A 24,818-nucleotide genomic window follows, 5' to 3' on the forward strand; every position below is an offset into this window, starting at 1 on the left:
TACCTACAGGACCACCTCTCCCGGTATGCCCCACGGAGACCCTCAAGGTCCATAAATAGCAACACCCTAGAGGTCCCGGGCCCTAAGGAAGTTAGATTAGCCTCAACCAGAGCCAGGGCCTTCTCAACACTGGCTCTGGCCTGGTGGAACGCTCTATGTTGGTGTGGGTGGCTGTCCAGGGAATGGATGACCCAGGCTTTCAAGGCATCCCAGTTAACCCCTCTGGGGAGTTTCCACTCAGTTGCTACCTAGTTTGAATTACACTGGAGGAAAATTGTTCCCTGTCAGGGCCATAGCTGGGGGGGGGGGTGGTGGCACAAAATCGGCTAAAATATGTCCATAAATTAAAAAATTGAATATTGCCTCATAAGAAAATTTTAAATAGAGGGTGAATTGAATGGGGGGGGGGGTTGGGGTTGGAGGAGAGGCAGAAATAATTTGTCCATGACTAGGGGGCGCAATCTGGACTGTTCTGCAAGGGGCGCAAGATCACCTAGCTACAGCTCTGTTCCCTGTACTCCTAGGTTTTGCTCTGTAACAACGATGGCTAGAAATTTGCCAGAGTTCTCCCTGCCACAGGATTCTTTTTCCCGGTTTTTATAACTTTCCTTGTGGGAGGTCACACTTGGCCAACCCGCAAAACAACAAAAGCTATCCAGATTCCTAGATATCCCCTCTTCCGGTCGATCTTTGTGGTAGGACATTGGTTCTGAAGCTCCTGTGGTGATGGGCAGGTCTCTGGCAACTGCATTGCTGAAGCCTGTTCTTAGCCAGACGCCTGGGCATGTGAGCGCTTGTTGGGAAAAACATGGGCCGTCCTGCGCTCAGCATGACAGACTCCCCACTGGAGGGAGGATCCCGTTGCATCTGAAGCCAGGAACGGGAATGTCTCTTTGGGTGTTTCTCAGGCATGGATGTCTCCTAGCGATGAAACCAATGAGCAAGGAGGCCTCTCGCTTTATGGAGGGTGTGGAATGTCTCTTGGAATGTTCCTATGGGAAGCACCAGTAGAACAGCCATGACGGATCGGCAGTTGGACCAGATAATTGCATGCCTGTCCTTATCTTGCTGTTCTGTCCCACAACCTCCTACACTGAAAACCTACAGAGTCCTCTGAAGTATTTGTCTGCAAGCTTGAGATCTTAGAAAGGCTGGACTATCTGGGCAGAGGAAGCTGGCAGCACCTCACAAGGTTTTCCAGCCCTACGCTGAGATACCAGTGATGGAACCTAGGGCCTTCTGCATGCAAAATACACGCTTTTGTCACTTAGCTATAGTCCCACCTGAACTGGAAGGCTCTGTGATAAGGCAGTATATTGTAATATGCTTGTTGTCCCAGTGGGCTTGGAAGCTGATACCTGTAGCCAAGGAGCTCTCATTTTCTGTTGTGGATTTCTGTCTTTTTCTCCTTAATGAGTTGCAGATTATAAGACTCCACCTAGACTGTGAAGAGGAGTCTTTACTTGATTTATTTTTTGAAACGTTGAATATAATCAAGCACGGTGTTCCAAGCCTGGCAAGCGATCGGCTCTCGTTTCCTGACCTTCCTCTCACCCAGCTGCTCTGCTCCTCTGCCTGCTTCTCTTGTTGCGGAAAAGTTCATTAGGAGCCACACAATGGCTGGTTTGGAGATGCTGGCGGAGAACAATAGAACCTGGGCTTGGAGCCTCTGGTGGATTCTTGCTGCTGAATAGGGCATGAAAATAACAAGCAGATGGTCTCTCTCTCTCCCTCCCTCCCAGCCCCCCAACCTCCGTGCAGTTTGATTGATGTCCACCTGGCAGCGAAGGCATTAGTGCGGCAGGGAAAGGGGTACATAGGCACCGTGTCTTCCTCAGGAATGGGGCGCGGAGACAGTTCTGCTCGCCCCCTTGCCAAAGACGGGGGAGCCTCTTCCACGCTGCTTGTAGCTGGCTTCCTAGCCGGTGCACATGGGATTTGCAAGAGCGAGTCCGGGAGGCGATGAGCCATGTCGCAGGAGGCTGCCTTTGTTCTTCCATGCCAGCTTCACCCAACAGGACAGCCATTGTTTTCCTTGCTGGTAGAGGAGAAAATTGTTTGCCTGATGTTGACGTCTCCTGACCATCTGCTTGCAGGGAGGCACGCAGCGGAGAAAGCAGAGCGGCTGCTTGTTGGCTGCTGTTGCCTTCTGGGCTTTGTTGCCACTACCATCGCCTCCACCCACACGGGTGGGCAGCTTTCCTTTTTTTAGAATATTTTTTATTAAATTTTCCGAATATTTATTAAACATGACACCCATCTTATATATAATACATAAAAACCGATTGACCATCTCGGCCTGTGACTTCCCTGTTCCTCGGCTCATGGTTTTCTTCTTTATACTCTAATATTGCATTTTGTTGTTGTTATTATTATTATTACCTCTATATCCTATTCTTAAATAAATATTCCATTAAAAATCATAATAATAAGTGATAAATTTAACCTTACAAAACTTATTGTAACCCTACCAAAATAATAATAATAATAATAATAATAATAATAATAATAATAATAATAATGATGATGATAATAATTTATTTGTACCCCGCCCATCTGGCTGGGTTTCCCCAGCCACTCTGGGTGGCTTCCAACAAAGATTAAAAATACATTAAAGTGTCACACATTCAAAACTTTCCTGAACAGGGCTGCCTTCAGATGTCTTCTGAATGTCAGGTAGTTGTTTATCTCTTTGACATCTGATGGGAGGGCGTTCCACAGGGCGGGTGCCACTGCCAAGAAGGCCCTCTGCCTGGTTCCTTGTAGCTTTGCTTCTCGCAATGAGGGAACCACCAGAAGGCCCTCGGCGCTGGACCTCAGCGTCTGGGCAGAACGATGGGGGTGGAGACGCTTCTTCAGGAATACAGGACTGCGGCCATTTAGGGCTTTAAAGGTCAGCACCAACACTTTGAATTGTGCTCGGAAACGTACTGGGAGCCAATGCAGGTCTTTCAAGAGGATGTTAATTGTTTACAGTTGTCTTTCAAATAGAACGGGCAGGCAGCTTTCCTGCTCACTTCGTTCCACTTTGGGTTGCGGGCAGAGTCGGGTTTTCTCATCAGGATATTCAGAGCCGCCTCCTGCTCTGTGCCGCCTTGCCTGAAAATGGGTGGCTGGCTGATGCGGTTCCCTCTTGCATCCTATGGGGAGGGTGAGATTTATTCCATAGGGAAGTCAGTGATAGGGAGAGAGGCAGGGAGACACAGAATACCTAAGACGGTGGGAAAGAAGTCTAGGCTACAGCTCCCATCGTCTCTGACCATTGGCCAGGGCTGATGGGAGCTAGAGTCAAACAATTCAAGGCCAGGGGTGTATGCACAGCTTTCAGCACATAAGGGCACATGGGAGGCAGCATGGAAGGTGAAAGTCAGAACTATGTGCAGAACTATTAAGACTGGATCAGCCAGCACTATCACAACCATGGTTATTGTTCCAAGCTCATAGCAAGAGCACCTTCTCCTTCTCTCTCTTTTTAAAATAATAATGGTTACTAGTTTTCAGTTACAATCCAATAATAGCCTCATTGTAGCAATACCAATTTATAATACAATTATTAAGACCAAATTATATAATTTAAACAAAGTGTGCTAGAATTTATGGTTTGATGATTTTCTTTACTTCTGCGTTCCAAAATCTTATTGTTTTCAATTATATTCCAGTCCTCATAGTAATCCCTTATACAACAACTGCAATATTAATAACTTCTATTTGTGTTGACACATTAAATGATTTATAAAACTACACGTGAGGCACTCAGAACTATATCCTTGTTCTTCTTGTGTGTGGCAATTATTCTGTCCATGGTTTCTTCCTGTCCTTGTGAAATGTTATGTCTATCTTTCCCCCGGTTGTTGCTGTTACCCATCATGCCTTGGGCGGAGCTGATATCCCACTGTTGCTCCAGAAATTTCTCCCTCAGTCTGTCCCAGATTCCTTGGCCCCAAATCTGAAATTTACTTCTGGTAGTGATGTGGAAGAGTTGCAGCTGTGCATGTGTACGGATTAATGATGGAAGGGGGAGCAGCCAGATTGGTTCGCCTTTGCGTGCAAGTTAAGCTGACTTTCTGAAACCCGAATGGCTGTGTGATGCCAGGTATAAGGGTGAAAGTACCCAGGATCTCAGTTGGTATCTCAAGGTCTGCTCTGCTTCCCACGCACGACAATAAGTAACTAAACAATTAAACCCCTGTGTTGCAAACAATTACCAGTAATATCCAAGGCAACACGATGACAAAGTACAACAATGCAAGATCAATATAAACTCTTTATATAACCTATACGGAACAGAAATCTTATAAATCTCTGAAAGTCACAAAATGTGCACTCTTGGTGGATTCTCTTGAAAACATAAAACCAAATAACTAAAGGTAAAGGGACCCCTGACCATTAGGTCCAGTCGTGGCTGACTCTGGGGTTGCGGCGCTCATCTCGCTTTATTGACTGAGGGAGCCGGTGTTCAGCTTCCGGGTCATGTGGCCAGCATGACTAAGCCGCTTCTGGCGAACCAGAGCAGCACAGGAAACGCCGTTTACCTTCCCACCTATCTATCTACTTGCACATGACGTGCTTTCGAACTGCTAGGTTGGCAGGAGCAGGGACCGAGCAACAGGAGCTCACCCCGTCGCGGGGATTTGAACCGCCGACCTTCTGATCAGCAAGTCCTAGGCTCTGTGGTTTAACCCACAGTGCCACCCACATCCCTTGTGAGAACCAAATAAACATAAGTCTTATAAGTCTCTGAAAGTCTTTGTAGCCCATGCAAGTCTCTGAAAGAAGCAATAGGTCAGATACTTATCCGGTGAAAACAAGCTGTAAAGCTTTGTTTTATGATGTCCAATGCTACCGAAGTGGTCCACAAACAGAGGTAGTGAGCAGTCATTCTGGATATACCCACTGTTTCGTGGAATTGTTTTTCAGCACAGCAGAAGGATACAGAAATGCTGTGTGATGCCAGGTAGAAGGGTGAAAGTTCCCATGATCTCAGTTGGTATCTCAAGGTCTGCTTTCCTTCCCACGCAGGCATGTTGACTCGAGACCACTTTACACAGACTTCCTGAAGAAACTGCCTGGGGTTTTTAGAGGAGACACCTTCAAGCCCACTGTGCTGCCACCTGTACCACCTACTACACCTGGGCCCTGGAAGGTGATAGACAGGTGAGAGCCACCTTTGATGCTTCCAGTTCTTCTGCTCTTTCTTCTCGCTCAGCACTGCTCTGTTTTTGCAGCACCTCCATCACTTCGTGGCTTATGAAGGCCCTGTCAGGGTTCGACATCACAAGCTCATTAGCCGAGGGCCCTTCCTTTACAACACTGTAGCTCTGCTGAATACTACAAAACAGATGAAGTAGCCTTGCGGTGCCCCTAATTTTTGAAAACTCCCTCCAGAAAATGCTAATTAAGTTGGGAAAGGATGATCAAATTCATTCCTTTAAAATGAAAAGAGAAAAACCAACCCTTCAGGCCAAGAGAAGAGAGCATTTTTCTTCACTCCGGACAGGAGGGAATTCTCATGCACAGGCCAAAGTTTCTTGGTGGGATAATAATGATGATGATGATGATAATGATAATAATAATAATAATAATAATAATAATAATAATAATAATAATAATTTATTTCTACCCCGCCCATCTGGCTAAGTTTCCCCATCCACTCTGGGCGGCTCCCAATTGAGTGTTAAAAACAATACAGAATTAAATATTTAAAACTTCCCTAAAGAGGGATGTCTTTTAAAGATAATCTAGCTGCTTATTTCCTTGACATCTGATGGGAGGGCATTCCACAGGGCGGGCGCCACTACCGAGAAGGCCCTCTGCCTGGTTCCCTGTAACCTCACTTCTCGCAATGAGGGAACTGCCAGAAGGCCCTCGGCGCTGGACCTCAGTGTCCGGGCTGAACGATGGGGGTGGAGACGCTCCTTCAGGTATACTGGACCGAGGCCGTTGAGGGCTTTAAAGGCCAGCACCAACACTTTGAATTGTGCTCAGAAACATACTGGGAGCCAATGCAGATAAGCTGCACAGGCAACAAGCAAGTCTTGCGCCATTCTGAAAACCAAGAGATTCATGATGACGTCAGGTGTTTGTGTTCTAGGTCCAACCAACGCAGGAGGTTTTTGATGAGCCCTGTCCCACAAAAATGCATGCCGCAATACAGCTCCTAGTTGTTCAGGTGCATCCTTCTTCGTTTTTGCTACAGCAAATGGACAGGGGCTGCCTCCTCAGCAGAGATTGTGGATGACTCTCTGGTGTCATCCATCAGCTCTACTAAAGGCTCACTCCAAAGAGGTAATGGGAGATGTTGGGCAAAGGTCCCCGTTTCCCCTTCTCCAAAGTGGATTGTTGCAAATTCTGTGGCTACAGTCGGGCTGAAACAGGAGCTGGATATAGCCTTAAGGTTGATGCTGCCTGTGTAAGTTATGTACCTTGGTTTTCAAACAGCTTAGTTCTCAAACGTTTTGGCTCCCGAACGATCGAAGCCCGGAAGTGACTGTTCCGGTTTTTGTATGTTCTTTTGGAACACCCGACGGGGTTTCCACAGCTTCTGATTGGCTGCAGGAACTTCCTGCAGCCAATCGGAAGCTGTGCTTTGGTTTTTGAATGCTTTGGAAGTCAAACGACTTCTGGAACGGTTTACGTTCAACTTCCAAGGTACGAATGTAGCTGCCATGTTCAGCTCTCTCTCTCTTTCTTTCTTTCTTTCTTTCTCTCTCTCTCTCTCTCTCTCTCTCTCTCTCTCTCTGCCACAGGAGAAAATTGTACATGGCTGACGTGGAATCGGCAGTGCTTTACACTCTAAGGAGAGAGGCAACACGATACGATTTCCTCGAGAAAGAGCAGCTCTCCGCAATGAAGCAGTATGTGGCTGTATTGGTCAAGGTGAGCTCTGATGAATTCTTTTCCTGCCTCTCCTCCCCCTTCCTCATGAATCTTAGCTTCTGCATATATACAAACTTGCTCCCTGTTATCTCGGTAGTGACTTTGTTTTTAAATGAATGTGAGAGCTACTAATCTTGTTCTGGGTTTCTTTCATTCTTAAAAGTCACATGTCAAATGTCCTCTTTTCTCATAAGACAAAAACAATAACTTCTCAGTTATTAGTTACAGATAGGTAGCCGTGTTGGTCTGCCATAGTCAAAATAAGAAAATTCCTTCCAGTAGCACCTTACAGACCAACTAAGTTAGTTCTTGGTATGAGCTTTCGTGTGCATGCACACTTCTTCAGATATTTGAAGAAGTGTGCATGCACACGAAAGCTGATACCAAGAACTAACTTAGTTGGTCTTTAAGGTGCTACTGGAAGGAATTTTCTTATTTTTTTCTCAGTTATTATTATTTTGTAAAGTCTTTCTGAGGGGGCTGTGGTCTTTGACCTGCGAGTTTGCATAATATGTCGGTGGCGGCTGACCCTACAGAGGGGAAGCGAGGGAGAGGGGCAAAAAAGGTCTTAAGCCAGATTAGGGGAGTCTTACCAATCAAGTCTGTGGTTGAGGGAAATCAGAGTCATGGGATGTGTTGAAAACAAAACCACAACAGAAAAAGGAAAGTGGGGGTAAGATGAAGCGATTTCCTCATGCCTCTGAGAATTTGTAAGGAATATTTTGAGGGTGGGATTAAGGCAAGGGAAATTCCTTGCCTGTCCACAGAACTGCTTGCTATACAATATTTTTACAGCTATAACATCTTCAGATTTAGGGTTGGCAAATTTCTAGCACGTTACAGCACAGCAGGGAGCCAACAGTGTGACGCGGCAGCTAAAAAAGCCAATGCAATTCTGGGCTGCATCAATAGGAGCATAGCATCTAGATCAAGGGAAGTAATAGTGCCACTGTATTCTGCTCTGGTCAGACCTCACCTGGAGTACTGTGTCCAGTTCTGGGCACCACAATTCAAGAAGGACACTGACAAACTGGAACGTGTCCAGAGGAGGGCAACCAAAATGGTCAAAGGCCTGGAAACGATGCCTTATGAGGAACGGTTAAGGGAGCTGGGCATGTTTAGCCTGGAGAAGAGGAGGTTAAGGGGTGATATGATAGCCATGTTCAAATATATAAAAGGATGTCACATAGAGGAGGGAGAAAGGTTGTTTTCTGCTGCTCCAGAGAAGCGGACACGGAGCAATGGATCCAAACTACAAGAAAGAAGATTCCACCTAAACATTAGGAAGAATTTCCTGACAGTAAGAGCTGTTTGACAGTGGCATTTGCTGCCAAGGAGTGTGGTGGAGTCTCCTCCTTTGGAGGTCTTTAAGCAGAGGCTTGACAACCATATGTCAGGAGTGCTCTGATGGTGTTTCCTGCTTGGCAGGGGGTTGGACTCAGTGGCCCTTGTGGTCTCTTCCAACTCTATGATTCTATGATTCTAGGGGGAGCAACATATAGCTGTGAGTTCTTTAACCCGTCCCCTTTCCTGAAACTCCCCCTTCAGGAGGCCTGAACTGGGAACAAGATACACTGCAACATTTTGATGCAGATCCCATTTGTTTGTTTGTAGTCATGATTGTTCCATCTCCGTGGTTCCAAACATGGAGAGAATCGTAACAGCTTTGTTTTATAGCACAGAATCTGGAGTTTTGAAAACTTTAGCTCCATTCCTTTTTAAAAAGAAAAAGGCTTCTAGACCTTGTATTCCATGGGCTTCAACATTTAGAGAGTAGAGTTTCTGCTATACATTTTCTTCCCTGGCCTTCAGTCTTGTCACGTTACCCAAACTTCTCTACAGTCTCTCAGTTACCCTCTTTGCCACCGAAGCCTCTTCCATGGAGATTATCACACAGGGGGTTGCTCTGGTTGTGACAGGAGTGTCGTAATAACAAAGCCACAGAAGAGTTAACGTGGCTTCTGAAAGGCACTTTTTGGTTTTGTTTCTTTTGCTGCAATAAATCTTTTAAACCCTGGTATCGAAAGGCCCTGGTATCGAAAGCGCAAGAAGGTACAGTCTGTGACATTTATTTTCTTATTTTTCTTTTTTCTTTAATTAATTTTTATTGATTTTCCAAAAAGGAAAAGAAAAAAAGAATAAAAACGAAAAAAGCATATCAAAGAAAAAATCCAGCCACCCCGCGCGCAATATACATACATTGAAGATATTTTTCACTTAAAACTTTACATTGTCATTTCTTTGTAGACTTCCTTCAGCTTGTCCGTAAATCTTTCGTAGTAGTACCCCTAGTCCCACATTTCTTAGTTTGTATTGTCATTGGTCTTCTTTGTTAACTTCTGTTTGCTTAAAACAATAACTCTTAATCTTTTCACAGTGCTTCTCTAAATCCCTTTAACGTCGTTTTTCCCTCACTGATACATTCCAGGTACTCCACATACTTTCCCCAGTCCTTGATAAACTTTTGGTCTCTTTGGTATCTGATCTTTCCTGTCAGTCTGTCTAGCTCTGCGTAGTCTAGTAACTTTGATCTCCACTCCTCTATCGTTGGCATCTCCTGTTTTTTCCACTTCTGGGCAAGAATTATCCTTGCTGCCGTAACCGCATAGTATACAAATTTACAATCTTTCTTTTCAATATCCTTCCCTAATAACCCTAACAGAAAGATTTCAGGCCTCTTTTTAAACGTATATTTCAGGATTTTCTTTAACTCAACATATATTCTTTCCCAAAATTCTTTAACTTTCCGGCATTCCCACCACATGTGGTAGAAGAAGCCCTCCTTATCTTTACACTTCCAGCATTTGTTGGATATCTTGTACATTTTTGATAGTTTTACAGGTGTTATGTACCACCTGTAGAACATCTTCATAACATTTTCCTTTACTGTTATGCATGCTGTGAAATTTAGACCCTCTTTCCATAATTTCTCCCATTCCTCAAATTGTATACTATGGCCTACATCTATAGCCCAGCGGATCATTACTGATTTCACTTCTTCATCTCCTAGATTCCAATCCAGCAACATCCGGTACATTTTAGATATTATTTTTACATCATTATTTATAATTTCCATCTGAAATTTGGAGTCTTTATCCGCATACCCTCTTTCTTTAGTATCTTTCCTGAACATCTCGTTGACTTGACGATGATGTAGCCAATCATACACATGCTCCTTAACTTGCTCATAGGGCTTTATTTTCCACTTCCCATCTTCTTTAACTGATAATTGACTATATGTCGCCCAATTACTCCTCATATTGATTTTCTTCACACTCATCGCTTCAAGAGGTGAAAACCAATGTGGGACCTTAGGTTCTAATAAATTTCTGTATCCTTCCCATATTTCAATAATTGGACCTCTGAAGACATGGTTTCCAAACCCCTTATGTACTTTCCTTTTCTCATGTCCTAAGTAGGCATGCCAGCCGTATCTGTTGTCGAAGCCCTCTAAATCGAGCAGCTCCCTGTTCTCTAAGTTTATCCAGTCTTTTAACCAGCAGAGGCATGATGCCTCGTAATACAACTTCAGGTCTGGCAGGGCGAACCCACCCCTTTCTTTTATGTCTGTTAGAAGTTTAAATTGAATCCTGGGTTTTTTGCCCTGCCAGATGTATCTTGAGAGCACTTTCTGCCATTCTTTGAAAATACGGCTCCCCTTAATTATGGGAATAGTCTGAAACAGGAACAGTACCCTCGGTAGTATATTCATTTTGATCGTGTTTATCCTTCCCCAGAATGACATTTTTAATCTTCCCCACACTTCCAAATCTTTCCTTATTTCTCTCCATACCGACTCGTAATTGTTCTTAAACAAGTCTATATTCTTGGGTGTTATCCAGATTCCAAGGTACTTCACTTTCTTAACCACCTCTATCTGGTATTGGTGTTGGATTATGTCTATTACACTTTGGTCCACATTTTTGACTATCATTTTCGTTTTCCTCTTGTTTAGTTTGAAACCTGCCAGTTTCCCAAACTGATCAATTTCCTTTAGTACTTCTTCTATTGTAATCACTGGATCTTCAGTGATTATTACTAAATCGTCTGCAAATGCTTTGGTCTTATACACATTTTCTCCAATTGTCACTCCTTTTATCTTTTTGTTTTGCCTGATTGAGTTTAGAAGAACTTCTAAGACTGTTATAAATAGTAGCGGGGAAAGTGGACATCCCTGTCTTGTTCCCCTCTGTATCTTTATTTCCTCTGTTACTATATTGTTTACAATCAGTTTGGCTTTCTGTTCCGTATATATTGCTTTTACCCCATTAAAGAAGTCCTTGCCCACTTCCATATGCTCCAAATTTTTCAACATGAAGTCCCATATCACATTATCAAATGCTTTCTCTGCATCCACAAACATCATTATGGCTTGCTTATCAATCCTGACAGACAGATATTCTAACATATTAATTATATTTCTTGTATTGTCCCTCATATGCCTGCCAGGAAGAAAGCCAGCCTGATCTTTGTGGATAATTTCTGATAACAGCGACTTCAATCTTCTCGCAAGGATACCAGCAAAGATTTTATAATCTGTATTTAGAAGAGAAATCGGTCTATAATTTTTAACTTGGGTTAAGTCTGCGTCTTGTTTGGGGATAAATGTAATAAATGCTTCTTTCCAGGTCTCCGGAATTTCTCCTTTTTTCAAAATGTTATTCATAGTCACCTTCAGAGGATTCACCAGGATAGATTTCATCTCTTTATAATAACCCGCTGTGAAACCATCAGGACCCGGGGCCTTTCCTCTCTTTAAGTCTTTTATGACTTCCTCTATCTCCTCTATTTCAATTGGAGTGTTCAATCGTTGTTTCTTATCTGTTGGGATTTTCTGCACCTTTTTATCTCTCAAGAACCTCTCTATTTTCCTTAAATTGTTTCTCTCTTTGTCCTTGTAGAGGTTTTTATAATAATCCAGAAACTCTTTCCTAATTCCTTTTGGTTCTGTTATCTCTTCTCCCTCTACAATAATTTTGTTTATTGCACCTTGTTCTTTCCTTTTTCTAATTTGCCATGCAAGCCATTTACCTGATTTGTTTGAAAATTCAAAGTTCTTTTGCCTTAGTTTCTTTATGTTCCACTCTACCTCTCTATTTATTATAGTGGCAAATTGCGCTTGTAGGATTTTGATATTTTCCTTTATTTTCTGGCAGTTGGGTTTCTGGATTAATTTTTGTTCATTGTCCATTATTTGTTCTAAGATTTCTTTTTTCCCTTTCTCTCTATTTTTGTTTTTGATCGCATTCTGCTGAATAAAGTATCCTCTTATTACTGCCTTGCTTGCGTCCCATATCACATTGATCTTTGTCCCTTTGTCGCAATTATCTGCAAAGTAATCTTTTAGCTTTTTTTGTGCAGTTTCTACAATATTTTGGTCGTCTAGGAGGTATTCTCTTAGCCTCCATCTAAAAGTTCTTCTCTCAAAACTCTCCAATTCTAATTCTATCGGACTATGATCTGAAATTACTTTTGGTCTTATTTCTATTTGTTTAACTCTTGGACAGAGTTCACTCGAGATCCAAACCTGATCTATCCGTGACATCGATTGGTGTGGTTCGGAATAAAAGGTGAACTGCTTATCCAGTGGGTGTCTCAAACGCCAAATATCCACCAAGTTGCAATTTTTAACCATCGAAAAAAAGGATTTTGGTAGTTTCCCTTCTTTACTTACACCCTCCCTTAGTCTATCTGCCTCTAACGAGACCACACCATTCATGTCTCCCATTAAAATGATCTTTTGATCCATATGTTCTAGTATTTTCTCTTCTAAGTTTCTAAAAAAATCAGTCTTGTTGCCATTTGGTGCATATACCCCGATCACAACCACATTTTCTCCTTGCCAATTAAGTCTAACCGCTACCACCCTCCCCTCTTCATCCTTAAAAATCTGTTTGGCCTCAATTTTGTTTTTAACGTACAATACCACCCCTCTTTTCTTTTCTTTATCCGAGGATTCAAATACATTTCCCAGTCTTTTATTGATTAATATTTTTTTATGCTTCTTAGCTACATGAGTCTCTTGAAGACAGATAATGTCCAGGTTTTTCCTCTTTAAGAATTGCTCAATTTTATTCCTCTTTCTTTTCTCGTTCATTCCATTAACATTCGAATTCCAGATTTTTAACCCCATATTAACTGATATGTACCTAAACTTTCTTTACTTTTATAAATTCGCTGGTTCTTCTTCTTCCCCCTCTTCCTCTTCGCCCGAGCTGCTTCCACTCCCTTCCTCTACCTCCTCTGTCTTAGAATCTCTTGACAATCCTCCCTCTGCTCCCCTTGTTCCGCTCTCCTCCAATCTCAACTCCTTATATTTCCTCAAAAATTTTCCAGTTTCCTCTAAGTTGGATAGTCTATGTCTTTTACCTCTATACACAAATGATATCCCCTCAGGGAACTCCCATCTAAATTCTATTTTGTTTTTCTTTAACGTCTGTGCCAGTGATTTATAAGGGTCTCTTCGTTTAAGTAGCCTGATTGGAATATCTTTAAAGAAAATTATATAATTTCCTTCTATATTCAACCTCTTTTCCCTATTCTTTTGCAAAATCCTGTTTCTCATTTCCTTATTCTTAAATGTAATCAGGCAGTCCCCTGTAAATTTCTTTACTTTTGTTGTTTTAATCCGCATCCTGAATGCATTTTGCACATTTTGGGCCATTTCCTCTGTTGTTATGTCCAACCATTCTGCCAGTTCTGTTATCAGTTTTTCCTTAATATTCTCACCCTGTGTCTCCGGTACAGCTCTCAACCTAAGGTTCGCTTCTCTCTGTCGCAGCTCATTCATCGCTATCACATCCTTCATCTCCTCCTGTACTCTATTTAATTCCATCATTTCCATCTTAACCTTTTCTTTATCCCTTTTAAAATCTTTTACTTCTAATCTTGTCTTCTTTAATCCTTCCTCTACGTTTTGTGTTCTCCTGGATATTTCTTTTATTTGGCCTTTAAGTTCACTAACTGTTTCGTCCATTTTTTTATCTAATATTCCAATTTTGTTATCCACTTGCTCTAATTTATTCTCTAAGTTATTTTGACTCTGTTTGATTTCCATTAACATCTTCACAATATCTGTCTTTGAGTCCGTCTCTTGTTTAGACCCTTTCCTGTCCCCTGGAGTCCCCCCATTTGTACCTTTCTTCACCGTGTGTGACATCTTAAATTCTTAAATTTGCCCCACTCCGTAAGATTTCCTTCGTTTGTGCTTCCCAACCAGGCTTTCCTTTTTACAGATATTGGTAAACACAATTATTTTTCCCCCACATTAATATTTACAATATTGGGGATACGGTTGTTCTAGTGATCCTTACTGTCTCCACTCAGATTAGCCCAAATACTCCGTTGGTCACACTGGAAGGGATTGGTATAAAGAAAAGTGGGGTAATAAGAAGAGGAGAGGCAAATAGAGGGAGGTTTCTGAGTCAAATAGTCCTGTTGGTCTTAATCTCGACCCTGGAGGTCCCTTAGGAGTAACAGTGTTTGCAAATATGTCGCAATAACCTGTTTCTCCAGTAACTCAGTCTCTCCTGCCAGTCCAAAAATTAGTACGAAGAGAAGTCAGTTGAAGGGAAAGGTGTCGAGGGAGAAGGTTTGGTTCCAGCTGGTCTTAATCTTGTCGCTAAAAATCTCTGAGACTCTTCAAAAGAAAAGGAAAGAGGAGAAGGAGAGAATAGAGAAAACAGAATGAACAGAGAAAAGAGAGAAGGTACGCTGTATCCGGAGGTATAACAATGTCCTGTTTTTCCAATAGGTCCGTCTCTCTTGGCAGTTCGAGATTAATATGCAGTAATGTAAAGTGGAGGGAGAGAGAAAAAGGGGGGCATAGGAGAAATTGGGAGCCAGTTAGTCTTTTTCTCACCACCAGGGGGCTCCGGAGCCCTTTAAAGTAGCGTTGTTTCCCGAGGTATGGTCGTGCAAGTCCATAAACTCCGAAAGCACATAGACGGGAAGCAATATTTACAGATGACCCTTCATATATATACTTTCCCGCTACCGGAATTGTAGCAATTAATAATTAATTTTATTCCTTTTTTTCCTTTTACTTTGCTTTTTACCAGTCCTTTGTACTTTCCTCGATCTGCTACGCTCAGAGTCTTTGCAATGGCGACGGAGCCTTCTCTTCCGGTTTTACTCTCCGTTGCGTTTTAAACACAAAAATGGAGAAGCGCCCCTTCCTCTATTCAAGCCCTCCGTTTCCTCAAGGGTTTTCAGCTTGAACAATTCGCCCTGGTTTCCCTGTTCTTCCCACCGCTCAGTTGATACACAGTTTCTACACCGAAAGGTTAATTTTAGGAAGATACATAAAAGGAAAACATAGTATCCGTTAAGGCGACTCACTTTCACTTTCCCCCTGCACTGCAGTCGCGCTGTGTCAGACTTGATTTCGGCACCAGGCTGAACCTCATTTGCTTCTTCTTATTACTCCCCGACTTTTTCGCTGTTAGTTTCATAAAGATTCACGATGGTCCAAGGTCGGGGTCTCTTGTTTTAGGAATGTAGCGCTCTCACCGCAAGCTCGGGGCTTCGCTATAAGGAGGTCGGTAATGGCTTCCCTCAACCCGCTAAGCAACGCCGCCGCTCTCTTCGCCTCTACTGAGGCTACCTGACGGCGCAGTTGCTCGCTTCTGGTCAGAGCGGGAACCGGATCCTCTGGACACCCTCCAGAGGTTTTTTGGGGGGTCTCCGCGCCCTGAGACGCCCCCAGTCCCCCAAAATAGCCCGGGGTTTCCCTCTCGGTCAAACCCCCGCTTGTAACGGGAACGCGCTACACCGGAAGTCTCCTGTGACATTTATTTTCAAAGCTCTTAAGTTATAGCTCAGATACATATCGTTTCTGTTTGACCTTTGCATATGAATGTTGCAGACTGCATGCTCTTTTGCTCCGAGTGCTTTCTTGAGTTTGTCTGTCTCTCTTTGTGCCTGTGTTATATGAGTATTTTGACATTCTAGCCAGAGCCGGCCCACCAATGAGGCAGGGTGAAGCACCTGCCTCAGGCGGCAGAAGCACAAAGTCAAATCATTTATTGATTGATTTAAATAAGGCAATAATAATCTTAAGACTTGAGACAGAGAATCTACCTGCAGAGGGGGATAAGGGGTCCAAACACTACAGGGGAGATAGTGAAAAAAAAATGAGTTAAAGCCACGCCTTTTGCAATGTTTGCGTCCCTGTTTTTTGCCAACCCGAAATGTGATCTCATTCTCTCCTTCCCTCCGGAAGGGAAGGGAAATATCTTCTATCAGATATTTCTTGGATATTGCAGCGGTCTCCCTCTCTGCAATTTGGTGGCAATACATTGCCTGTGTCTGAAGTTGTGAGGTTTCAAAGCTGAAACCATAAATCACGCGAGGCCAAATAGTACACTGCATGCCTCTTTTCTGGTTACGAAGCAAAATGGGGAGAGGAGGGGAATTGCTGGCAAGGCTTTGGCTGGCTAGAGCCTTGTCCCAGAAGTTAAATGCCTGTCACCAGCCTAAGTAGTCTCTTACAGAAACTGTGGCGTACATGTTGAGAGAAGGAAGGATGCTGCCAAGGGAATAAAGATGGAAAAGGATGGGGCTGGGATGCCTTAAGAGACAGGTGGTGTTGGGAGGAAAAATAGATGCAGAAAAAGAATTTACATCCATCAAGTTATCTGTGTGTCTGTTCTTCCCCCGTGCACACCGTCGCTACGAATGACTGCCATTCTCTCTAACCCAAATAAAAGCAGGAATGGAAACAAAGGGCCTCTGTAGTGCCCTGAGCAACAGTGTGTCCCTCTCCTCCCACCATCTGCAGAGTAAGGGGACAGAGGCTGGAAGATGGAAGGGAGGGCATGGAAGCAAAGTTGCAGGTGTTTGCAATATGTGAGGCCGCAGCACAGTTTGCTGCTTATTGTTATTTACTGAAGTTCTCACCCTGGGCCAGCAGGGGGATACTGTAGATAGTTTTCACTCAGGTCCACATATGCAAATAAGGGATAGAAAGTGACGTTCAGTGATTGGATAGTTACAGAAAGTTGTTACAGTTGCGTTGTACTGGAGCTCTATATAAGCAGGCTGGCTGAACCCTTCAGTTCAGTTCTGCTCTGGCCTGTGAATAAACAAGAGTTCTTTGAAGAATCGTTGTGTTGTCTGATATGTTCACCCACAACTTAACACTTATGTTGTGTGGAAGGTGCAAGCAGGTGCCTTAGTGTATGACTTCGGCACTTTTTAGTGGATGGGGGAAGTTGTAAGACTGTTAAGTCTTACCTTAAGCAAGGGATGGCAAACCTGTGGCCCTCTCTCGCGCTCTCCGCATATTGCTAGACTTCCTTCCCCATCACTCCCAACCATTGACTGTTCTGGCTGGTGTCTGAAATCCATCGACAATTGGAAGGTAACAGATTCTGCATTCCCTGTCTTAAATTAAGGGTTTTTTTGGCCCTAGAATGAAAAATTCGCCTGTGCACCTGCCAGCTGTGGATTTATATCAACTTTGCTCTTCTGACAAGGAAAGCTGGAGTCCACCAAAGTTTATGCAGCAAACAGATCTTGTAGACAATAAAGTGCTACAAGATTATTGCATGGATTTACACACACACATGAACGCATACTACCTATAAAAGATCACGTACAGATTGTTACCATAAAAACATTATGGCACCAGCCCTTTCCTTAAAAGTAGGTGGTCCTAACAGAGAAGAAGGAAGTCCCAAAGGGCTGATTGCAGCCACATGCCAATTCTGTAGATTCCCCCTCTCCATACTTGAAAACGGACATAAATATAGGAAGAATAAAATTGCGAGAAAATAAAATAGCAACCGTAATAATCTTAGGAAGCTTTTTAAAAAAAAAGAATGGCGTAAAATAAATTCCATTGTGGAATACAAGGTTCATACCAAATAGTCACGCATGCCGCCAAGTAAACTCATATTTAGTGGGGACGTGCCAACCATGAAATTGTTGGGTCATATAAATCGCAAAATAAATAAATATTTATTAATTTAGTAACAGGCTCTTTAGCTACCCTTCCGGAAAAGCGCAACGGGGATAAAAGCAACAGTTTTATGCCCGATGCAAGATCTGGCCACAAGATGGAGCAGTCTTACTAGGATCCAACTATTAAACTAATTGTTGCTCTTGGATTTTCTCTCATCCAATAGTCGTGTTTCTCTCTCCTTTTTTTATAAAATATTTATTAATTTTTTTAAAATATAACAGTAAAAATGAAAAAGAAAAAAGAAAAATACAAAAGAAAAAGAGTTAAAACCATACATTTTTCTTTTACTTATTTTCTTTTAGCTTATTTCCCGGACCTCCTCATACCTCCCTTTTTTGTATTCCACTTCAATTTATTGGTTCAGCAAATCCTTACCATTAGATTTTAACCCATTTATAACCCTTTTTTCATATTCTCTTAAATCATTACAGCTGGAAACCACTTAGTTGCTATCCAACATCATTCTATCATTCATTAATTTTACAATATTTCTGTAGATAGTCTTTAAATTTCTTCCAGTCTTCTTCCACCGACTCTTCTCCCTGGTCTCGGACAATAGTCGTGTTTCTCTCTCCCACCCGCCCCATGCACCCAGCCACTGTACACGCTTGAAAAATCTAAAGCTCCGGAGGACCCATCGCTTTGCATCTATAAGATCCTAGTTTCAGGCCCCAACATCACTGCTTCAAAAGACATTTGGGTAGCAGGGTAGGGGAGAGCTGAGCCTGAGACCCTAAGACAGCTGCTGCTCACATCTGGCCCCACTTCAGTCTGATTCTGCATGGGGCAACTTTGCATGAATGGAGGCAGCGCTATAGCCCCACAGCAAGTGCTTGATCCTCCTTTTCTTCCTGCAGACTACTTAGGAAAGGTAGAAATCAAGGGAAAAGGAGTATTTCCCTAGGTTGGTTGGTTTTTAAACCCACTGTAAAGGTAATGCGACCCCTGATCATTAGGTCCAGTCACGGACGACTCTGCGGCGCTCATCTCGCTTTATTGGCCGAGGGAGCCGGCGTACAGCTTCCAGGTCATGTGGCCAGCATGACTAAGCCGCTTCTGGCGAACCAGAGCAGCGCACGGAAACGCCGTTTACCTTCCCGCTGGAGCGGTACCTATTTATCTACTTGCACTTTGAGGTGCTTTCAAGCTGCGAGGTTGGCAGGAGCAGGGACCGAGCAATGGGAGCTCACCCCGTCACGGGGATTCGAACTGCCGACCTTCTGATCGGCAAGTCCTAGGCTCTGTGGTTTAAACCACAGCGCCACCCGTGTCCCTAAACCTACTGTATTGGAAGTTAATGGCTGCTCTCCCGTTTAGAGCAAGTTGCACCCCATGACTGGGTAGCAGAGCAGGTATATCTGCAGAGCTTTCATGAATAGCAACAGAGGGTTCTTAATATCCTTTTATTCCTCCTTCCAATCAATTTTCCTGGTTCCTTCCCTCCCCCCCTCTCCTCCCCTGTTCAACCTGTCAATTTCCCACTTGTCTGTCTGCCTTCCTGTGACATGCCCCCCCAATCTCTCTCTCTCCCCCCCCCTCCATCGCCTCTTTGAACGTATGTAACTCTTTGGCTCCCTCTCCCTGGAGTGCTTGTGGTTTTAAAGTGCTGATGCTAATCGGATTTGAGTTGACTTATTGTCAAAGTAGCTTTGCGTGTTCCTTGGAGACTATTTTGGAGTTACGACCAAGATTTGGATCTTGGCCGTTGGCCCGCAGGGGCCGGCTTGTTTGCTTATTGCAGCATCTAAGGATACAGAATGAACAAAAGGATCTCCTGGTATTAGCAGTGGCGAAGAAGAATTCGGACAGGGAATTCCCACATCGCCCACAGGAAAACAGAGGGGGAGCTGGATGCAAACAGAGAGCAGCTCCGTGCCTTCTGCCGCACCATGTTTGAGGAATTCCAGCTTCCAGCAGTTGGACAGGGAGGAAGGACTTGGAGCAGAGCGATCAGCAGGCAGGCAGAAGGGAAAACCCAAGGATAGGTTTGTAGCTTCCACTGGTAATAGGTAAAGGTAACCGGACCCCTGACCATTAGGTCCAGTCGTGACCAACTCTGGGGCTGCGGCGCTCGTCTCGCTTTATTGGCCGAGGGAGCCGGTGTACAGCTTCCGGGTCATGTGGCCAGCATGACTAAGCTGCTTCTGGCGAGCCAGAGCAGCGCATGGAAACGCCGTTTACCTTCCCGCCAGAGCAGTACCTATTTATCTACTTGCACTTTGATGTGCTTTTGAACCACTAGGTTGGCAGGAGCAGGGACCAAGCAACGGGAGCTCACCCCGTCACAGGGATACGAACCGCCGACCTTCTAATCGGCAAGTCCTAGGCTCTGTGGTTTAACGCACAGCACCACCTGCGTCCTTGCCACTGGTAAAAAGTTGCAGCAGATATTGGGACTATTCTCATTGGAAGGGTCTCCCCTTGAGACAGAGGCATAGGAAGGTCAGCTGGTACCCGATGCGGGACATTTTTTGTCACCCCCCCCCCTCACAAACATGGATTATTATTTTTTGCCTGCAAAAATGGTTTTACGTTTTTTCCTATTTTCTTACAAAGGAATCTGGATTCTGAGCCTCTGATAACAAGTAGGCGACTATGGACAGATACTTAAATCTACAGGATGGATTGTGTTTTGGCTTGTGTTATTTTATTTATATTTATTGTCTATTTATTTAATAAAATTTATTTTAAAAAACCTGCAAAGTGGTTTACCAAAACAAAACAAAACAAAACAAAACAACACCACAGCAGTAAAATCAAGAAAAATTAACAACCCTGCTTTAAAACATACAAAAGCTAAAATGTTAAGATTAAAATTACTTCAACTTCCTAAGCATCTAGGTATGCTTGCCTAAAGAAGAATGCTTTTATAGCAGGTGCCCAAAAAGGGTCTAGCAAAGGCAGGTGCTTTGTTGAAATTTCAGCCTTCGCGACGTAGGAAAACGGCCAAGTAAACAGCTGTTTTCGTGGAGGAAGGTCAAGATATTAACTGATATGCATGAAATTTCATATAAAGCGCTATAATCCCTAGTGTAGTAAGATAGGACCTTTGGAACAGGCATTTAAAAAAAAATAAAAAAAATTATGAACCGCCCTAGTAGGGCAGTAATTGTTCCTTGATAATTTGTCACCCCCTTCCATGATGGTACCTGCCGCCATCCCCCCTTTCCTGCACCCCTGCCTGGAGAGATGGTACACTCTCCTTCCTTGGAGACTTTTAAGCAGAGGTGGGATGGCTGTCCATCATGGATGCTTTAGTTGAGATTCCTGCATTGCAGGGGGTTAGACTAGATGACCCTTGGGGGTCCTTCCAACTCTACCATTCTAGGATTCTAGGATTCCATGGGCTGTGGTGCAGGATGAGCTCTCTGGGCTCCCCAGATCCTCAAGACTGGAAGGATTTTGACTTGTGGAGTCAAATTGTCTATCACCTCTGCTGTGACCGGCAGGGCTCAGTAGCTGGACCTCTGCAATATCTGGCACTGGGAGTCAGTGGCGTAGCGTGGGTTGTCAGCACCCGGGGCAAGGCAAGTACCATATTTTTTGCACCATAACACTCACTTTTTTCCTCCTAAAAAGTAAGGGGAAATGTCTGTGCGTGTTATGGAGGGAATGCCTACGGGTGGCATGCCTATGGATTTTCCTCCTCTAAAAACTATGTGCGTGTTATGGTCAGGTGCGTGTTATAGAGCGAAAAATACGGTAATTTGCGCCCCCTAACCTGTGGATTTGCGCCCCCTAACCCTAACCCCCAGGTGTTGCGCCCGGTGCGGCCGGGGCCCCCCCCTGCACCCCCCCACGCTACACCACTGCTGGGAGTAAATAGCAGCTGCAAACAGCCTGGGGCTCCTTCACCATGAAGATGGACGTACAGAAGGATTGATAGCAGCAGCAGTGAGTGAGTGAGGGGTTGGAGTACCAGTGGAGGCACCACAGCGAGGTCGAGGGAGCTCTGGGTTGGCAAAAACTGCAGGCGCAGATGCCGCCAACCCAGTGTTCCTCCGACTTCTGTATCTCCCCCCCCCCGCTGAAAACAGCACCCCCACTTTTGGGACGATGTCACAGCAACTCTATTTCCCATCTCCCAATGCACCGCTGCTGTTTGGTCTGCATTTAATAATAATAATAATAATATTTTCAAAATTTATATCCTGCCCGTTCCCCAGCCACTCTGGGCGGCTTACAACATGTATAAAAGCACAACAAAGCATCATACAGTAAAAAACAAAATATCCTCTGCGAGCAACAAACAAACCAATTGAAACCATTAACAACAACAACAGTAATAACAGAATAGTGGTACCTCGGGTTAAGAACTTAATTTGTTCTGGAGGTCCATTCTTAACCTGAAACTGTTCTTAACCTGAGGTACCACTTTAGCTAATGGGGCCTCCCGCTGCTGCTGCGCCGCCGGAGCACGATTTCTGTTCTCATCCTGAAGCAAAGTTCTTAACCTGAGGCACTATTTCTGGGTTAGCGGAGTCTGTAACCTGAAGCGTCTGTAACCCGAGATACCACTGTAATAAACAGTTTACAGTTACAGTGATACCTCAGGTTACATACGCTTCAGGTTACAGACTCCACTAACCCAGAAATAGTGCTTCAGGTTAAGAACTTTGCTTCAGGATGAGAACAGAAATTGCAATTCGGCGGCAGGAAGCCCCATTAGCTAAAGTGGTACCTCAGGTTAAGAACAGTTTCAGGTTAAGAACGGACCTCCGGAACGAATTAAGTACTTAACCCGAGGTACCACTGTATACCCAAATTAAAATAACCATCAGGAACCAAAATTAGAACCGCTTAAAATATTTTAAAACATTTTAGCCAGTTGCCCCAACCCAAGAGTGTGTGCCTGAGAAAATAATGTGGAGGCGGATGGAGCCTGAGGACTCCTGACGACTGTTGGGGAGATTCCTTTTTAACACCTGGCAAAGGTCTGGTCAATTCCTGAATTAGGCATGACCACACCTCCCATTGATCCAAACTAGATTTGCTCTCTGGAGCATAGGCTTTTGAAAGAACAGTCAATGTCCATCCTAACGAACTTAGAAACCTCCTTCAGGTGCTTCCCCCACACACACCCCAAATGAACACAGGAGGGTGCGAAGTGAAGTCAGTGCAGGAGGGATGTTGGGGGAATGACAACAGGAAAAGCAAAGGACCACAAAGGATCTTGCCTCGCTTCATATATTCATTTCAGTCACCTTGTGCATTGACCTGACTCTCAGTGCAAAGCTATAGAGACGCAGGGGAGCTGTGGTCTAAACCAGTGTTTTTCAACCACTGTTCCGCGGCACACTAGTGTGCCGCGAGATGTTGCCTGGTGTGCCGTGGGAAAAATCAAAAAATTCGAAAGATTTTTTTTAAAAAAGTCAAATTTTCGATTGGGGCGCCGTCCCCGGAGGGAGGCGGACGAGTCGGGTGGCGAGATGCGGAGCGGCGGCAGTGAGGAGAGGCCGCCCAGCGCGGGGCTCTTGCCGTCTGCCTGCCTGGCTGCCTGTGAGCTCGGCGGGCAGCGCCTCCGTCTGCAGCGCCCGCCTCGCGGCTCTCATTCCCTGCCCCTGCCAAAGCTCACCCAGCCAAGCCGCGCTCTCCTTCCTGCCTCGCTTTACTGCCTCCTCCCCCCCACCCCCAAAGCTTGGAGGTTCCCCGGCGCCGGCCCGCAGGTTTGACCCCCTTCTCACACCTGTTCGCGCTCCTTGCACGGAAAGGGGCGGATGGGGAGGAACGGGGCTCGCCGCTGCCTCCGCTCGCCCTCCCCCCCTCCTTCGTGCATCCCTCCCGGTGTGACGCTACGCGCTGACGTCACGGGGCTGTAACGTGGTGTGCCTCGAGATTTTTTTCATGAGACAAGTGTGCCTTTGCCCAAAAAAGGTTGGAAAACACTGGTCTAAACCACTGAGCCTCTTGGGCTGGCTGATCAGAAGGTCAGCAGTTTAAATCCGCCAGTCTAGCAGTTCAAAAGCATGCCAGCGCAAGTATATAAGTAGGTATCGCTGCAGTGGGAAGGTAAACGGCGTTTCCGTGCCCTCTGGCTTCCCTCACAGTGTCCTGTTCTGCCAGAAGCAATTTAAGTCATGCTGACCACATGACCCGGAAAGCTGTCTGTGGACAAACGCCGGCTCCCTCGGCCTGAAAGCAAGATAAGTGCCGCAACCCCACAGTCGCCTTGACTGGACTTAACCATCCAGGGGTCTTTTACCTTTACCTTTTCCCTTATAGAGACTTCCTCTGAGAGGAATTGCCGTCTTGAAGCAAACAACAATTGAAGTTGCTTCAGGTTGAGCGCTTTCGGGTTGCGCTCTGCGGCGACCCAGAAGTAACGGAACGCGTTACTTCCAGGTTTTGCCGCTTGTGCATGTGCAGACGGTTAAAATGATGTCACGCGCATGCGCGGAAGCAGTGATTCGTGACCCGCGCATGCACAGAGGTGCGGACGTGGGTTGCGTTTGCTTCAGGATGCGAACAGGGCTCCGGAATGGATCCTATTCCTATCCAGAGGTACCACTGTACAGTGGTACCTCGGGTTACATACGCTTCAGGTTACAGACTCTGCTAACCCAGAAATAGTGCTTCAGGTTAAGAACTTTGCTTCAGGATGAGAACAGAAATCATGCTCTGGCAGCAGGAGGCCCCATTAGCTAAAGTGGCGCTTCAGGATAAGAACAGTTTCAGGTTAAGAATGGACCTCTGGAACGAATTAAGTATTTAACCCAAGGTACCACTGTACATGAATAATCCACTCCTCCTCTGTACCTGTGCATATAATTCTGTACCTGCGGACAGAGGAAGTTTGATCCAATTTTTTTTGTCCATGAAAAAGAAGACGTCACAAGAATTGAATTCTCTCCCCCATGCTATTTATTCTGCACTACCACATGACTGGTATTATACACTTTTCGCCCCTGGAGCGTCATGGTCTGTGGCCACCCCTTTCGTTTTCACCTGCTACAAGTAGACATTAGTTGGCTTCTGT

The 24,818-nt window shown here is 44.6% G+C and overlaps 1 protein-coding gene across 1 annotated transcript in view; it reads left to right on the forward strand.

Moving 5' to 3' along the window:
* QSOX1 (quiescin sulfhydryl oxidase 1) overlaps positions 1-24,818 on the forward strand; it is an 84,200-nt gene that overhangs the window by 46,194 nt on the left and 13,188 nt on the right. The window contains exons 7-8 of the mRNA XM_082229068.1: positions 5,020-5,154; positions 6,747-6,876. Of these exons, the coding sequence (XP_082085194.1) occupies positions 5,020-5,154; positions 6,747-6,876 (265 nt within the window). The remainder of the gene's footprint in view (positions 1-5,019; positions 5,155-6,746; positions 6,877-24,818) is intronic.

The sequence above is a fragment of the Podarcis vaucheri genome, assembly GCF_965113315.1.
Source record: "Podarcis vaucheri genome assembly, chromosome: 6".
Lineage (NCBI taxonomy): Eukaryota > Metazoa > Chordata > Lepidosauria > Squamata > Lacertidae > Podarcis > Podarcis vaucheri.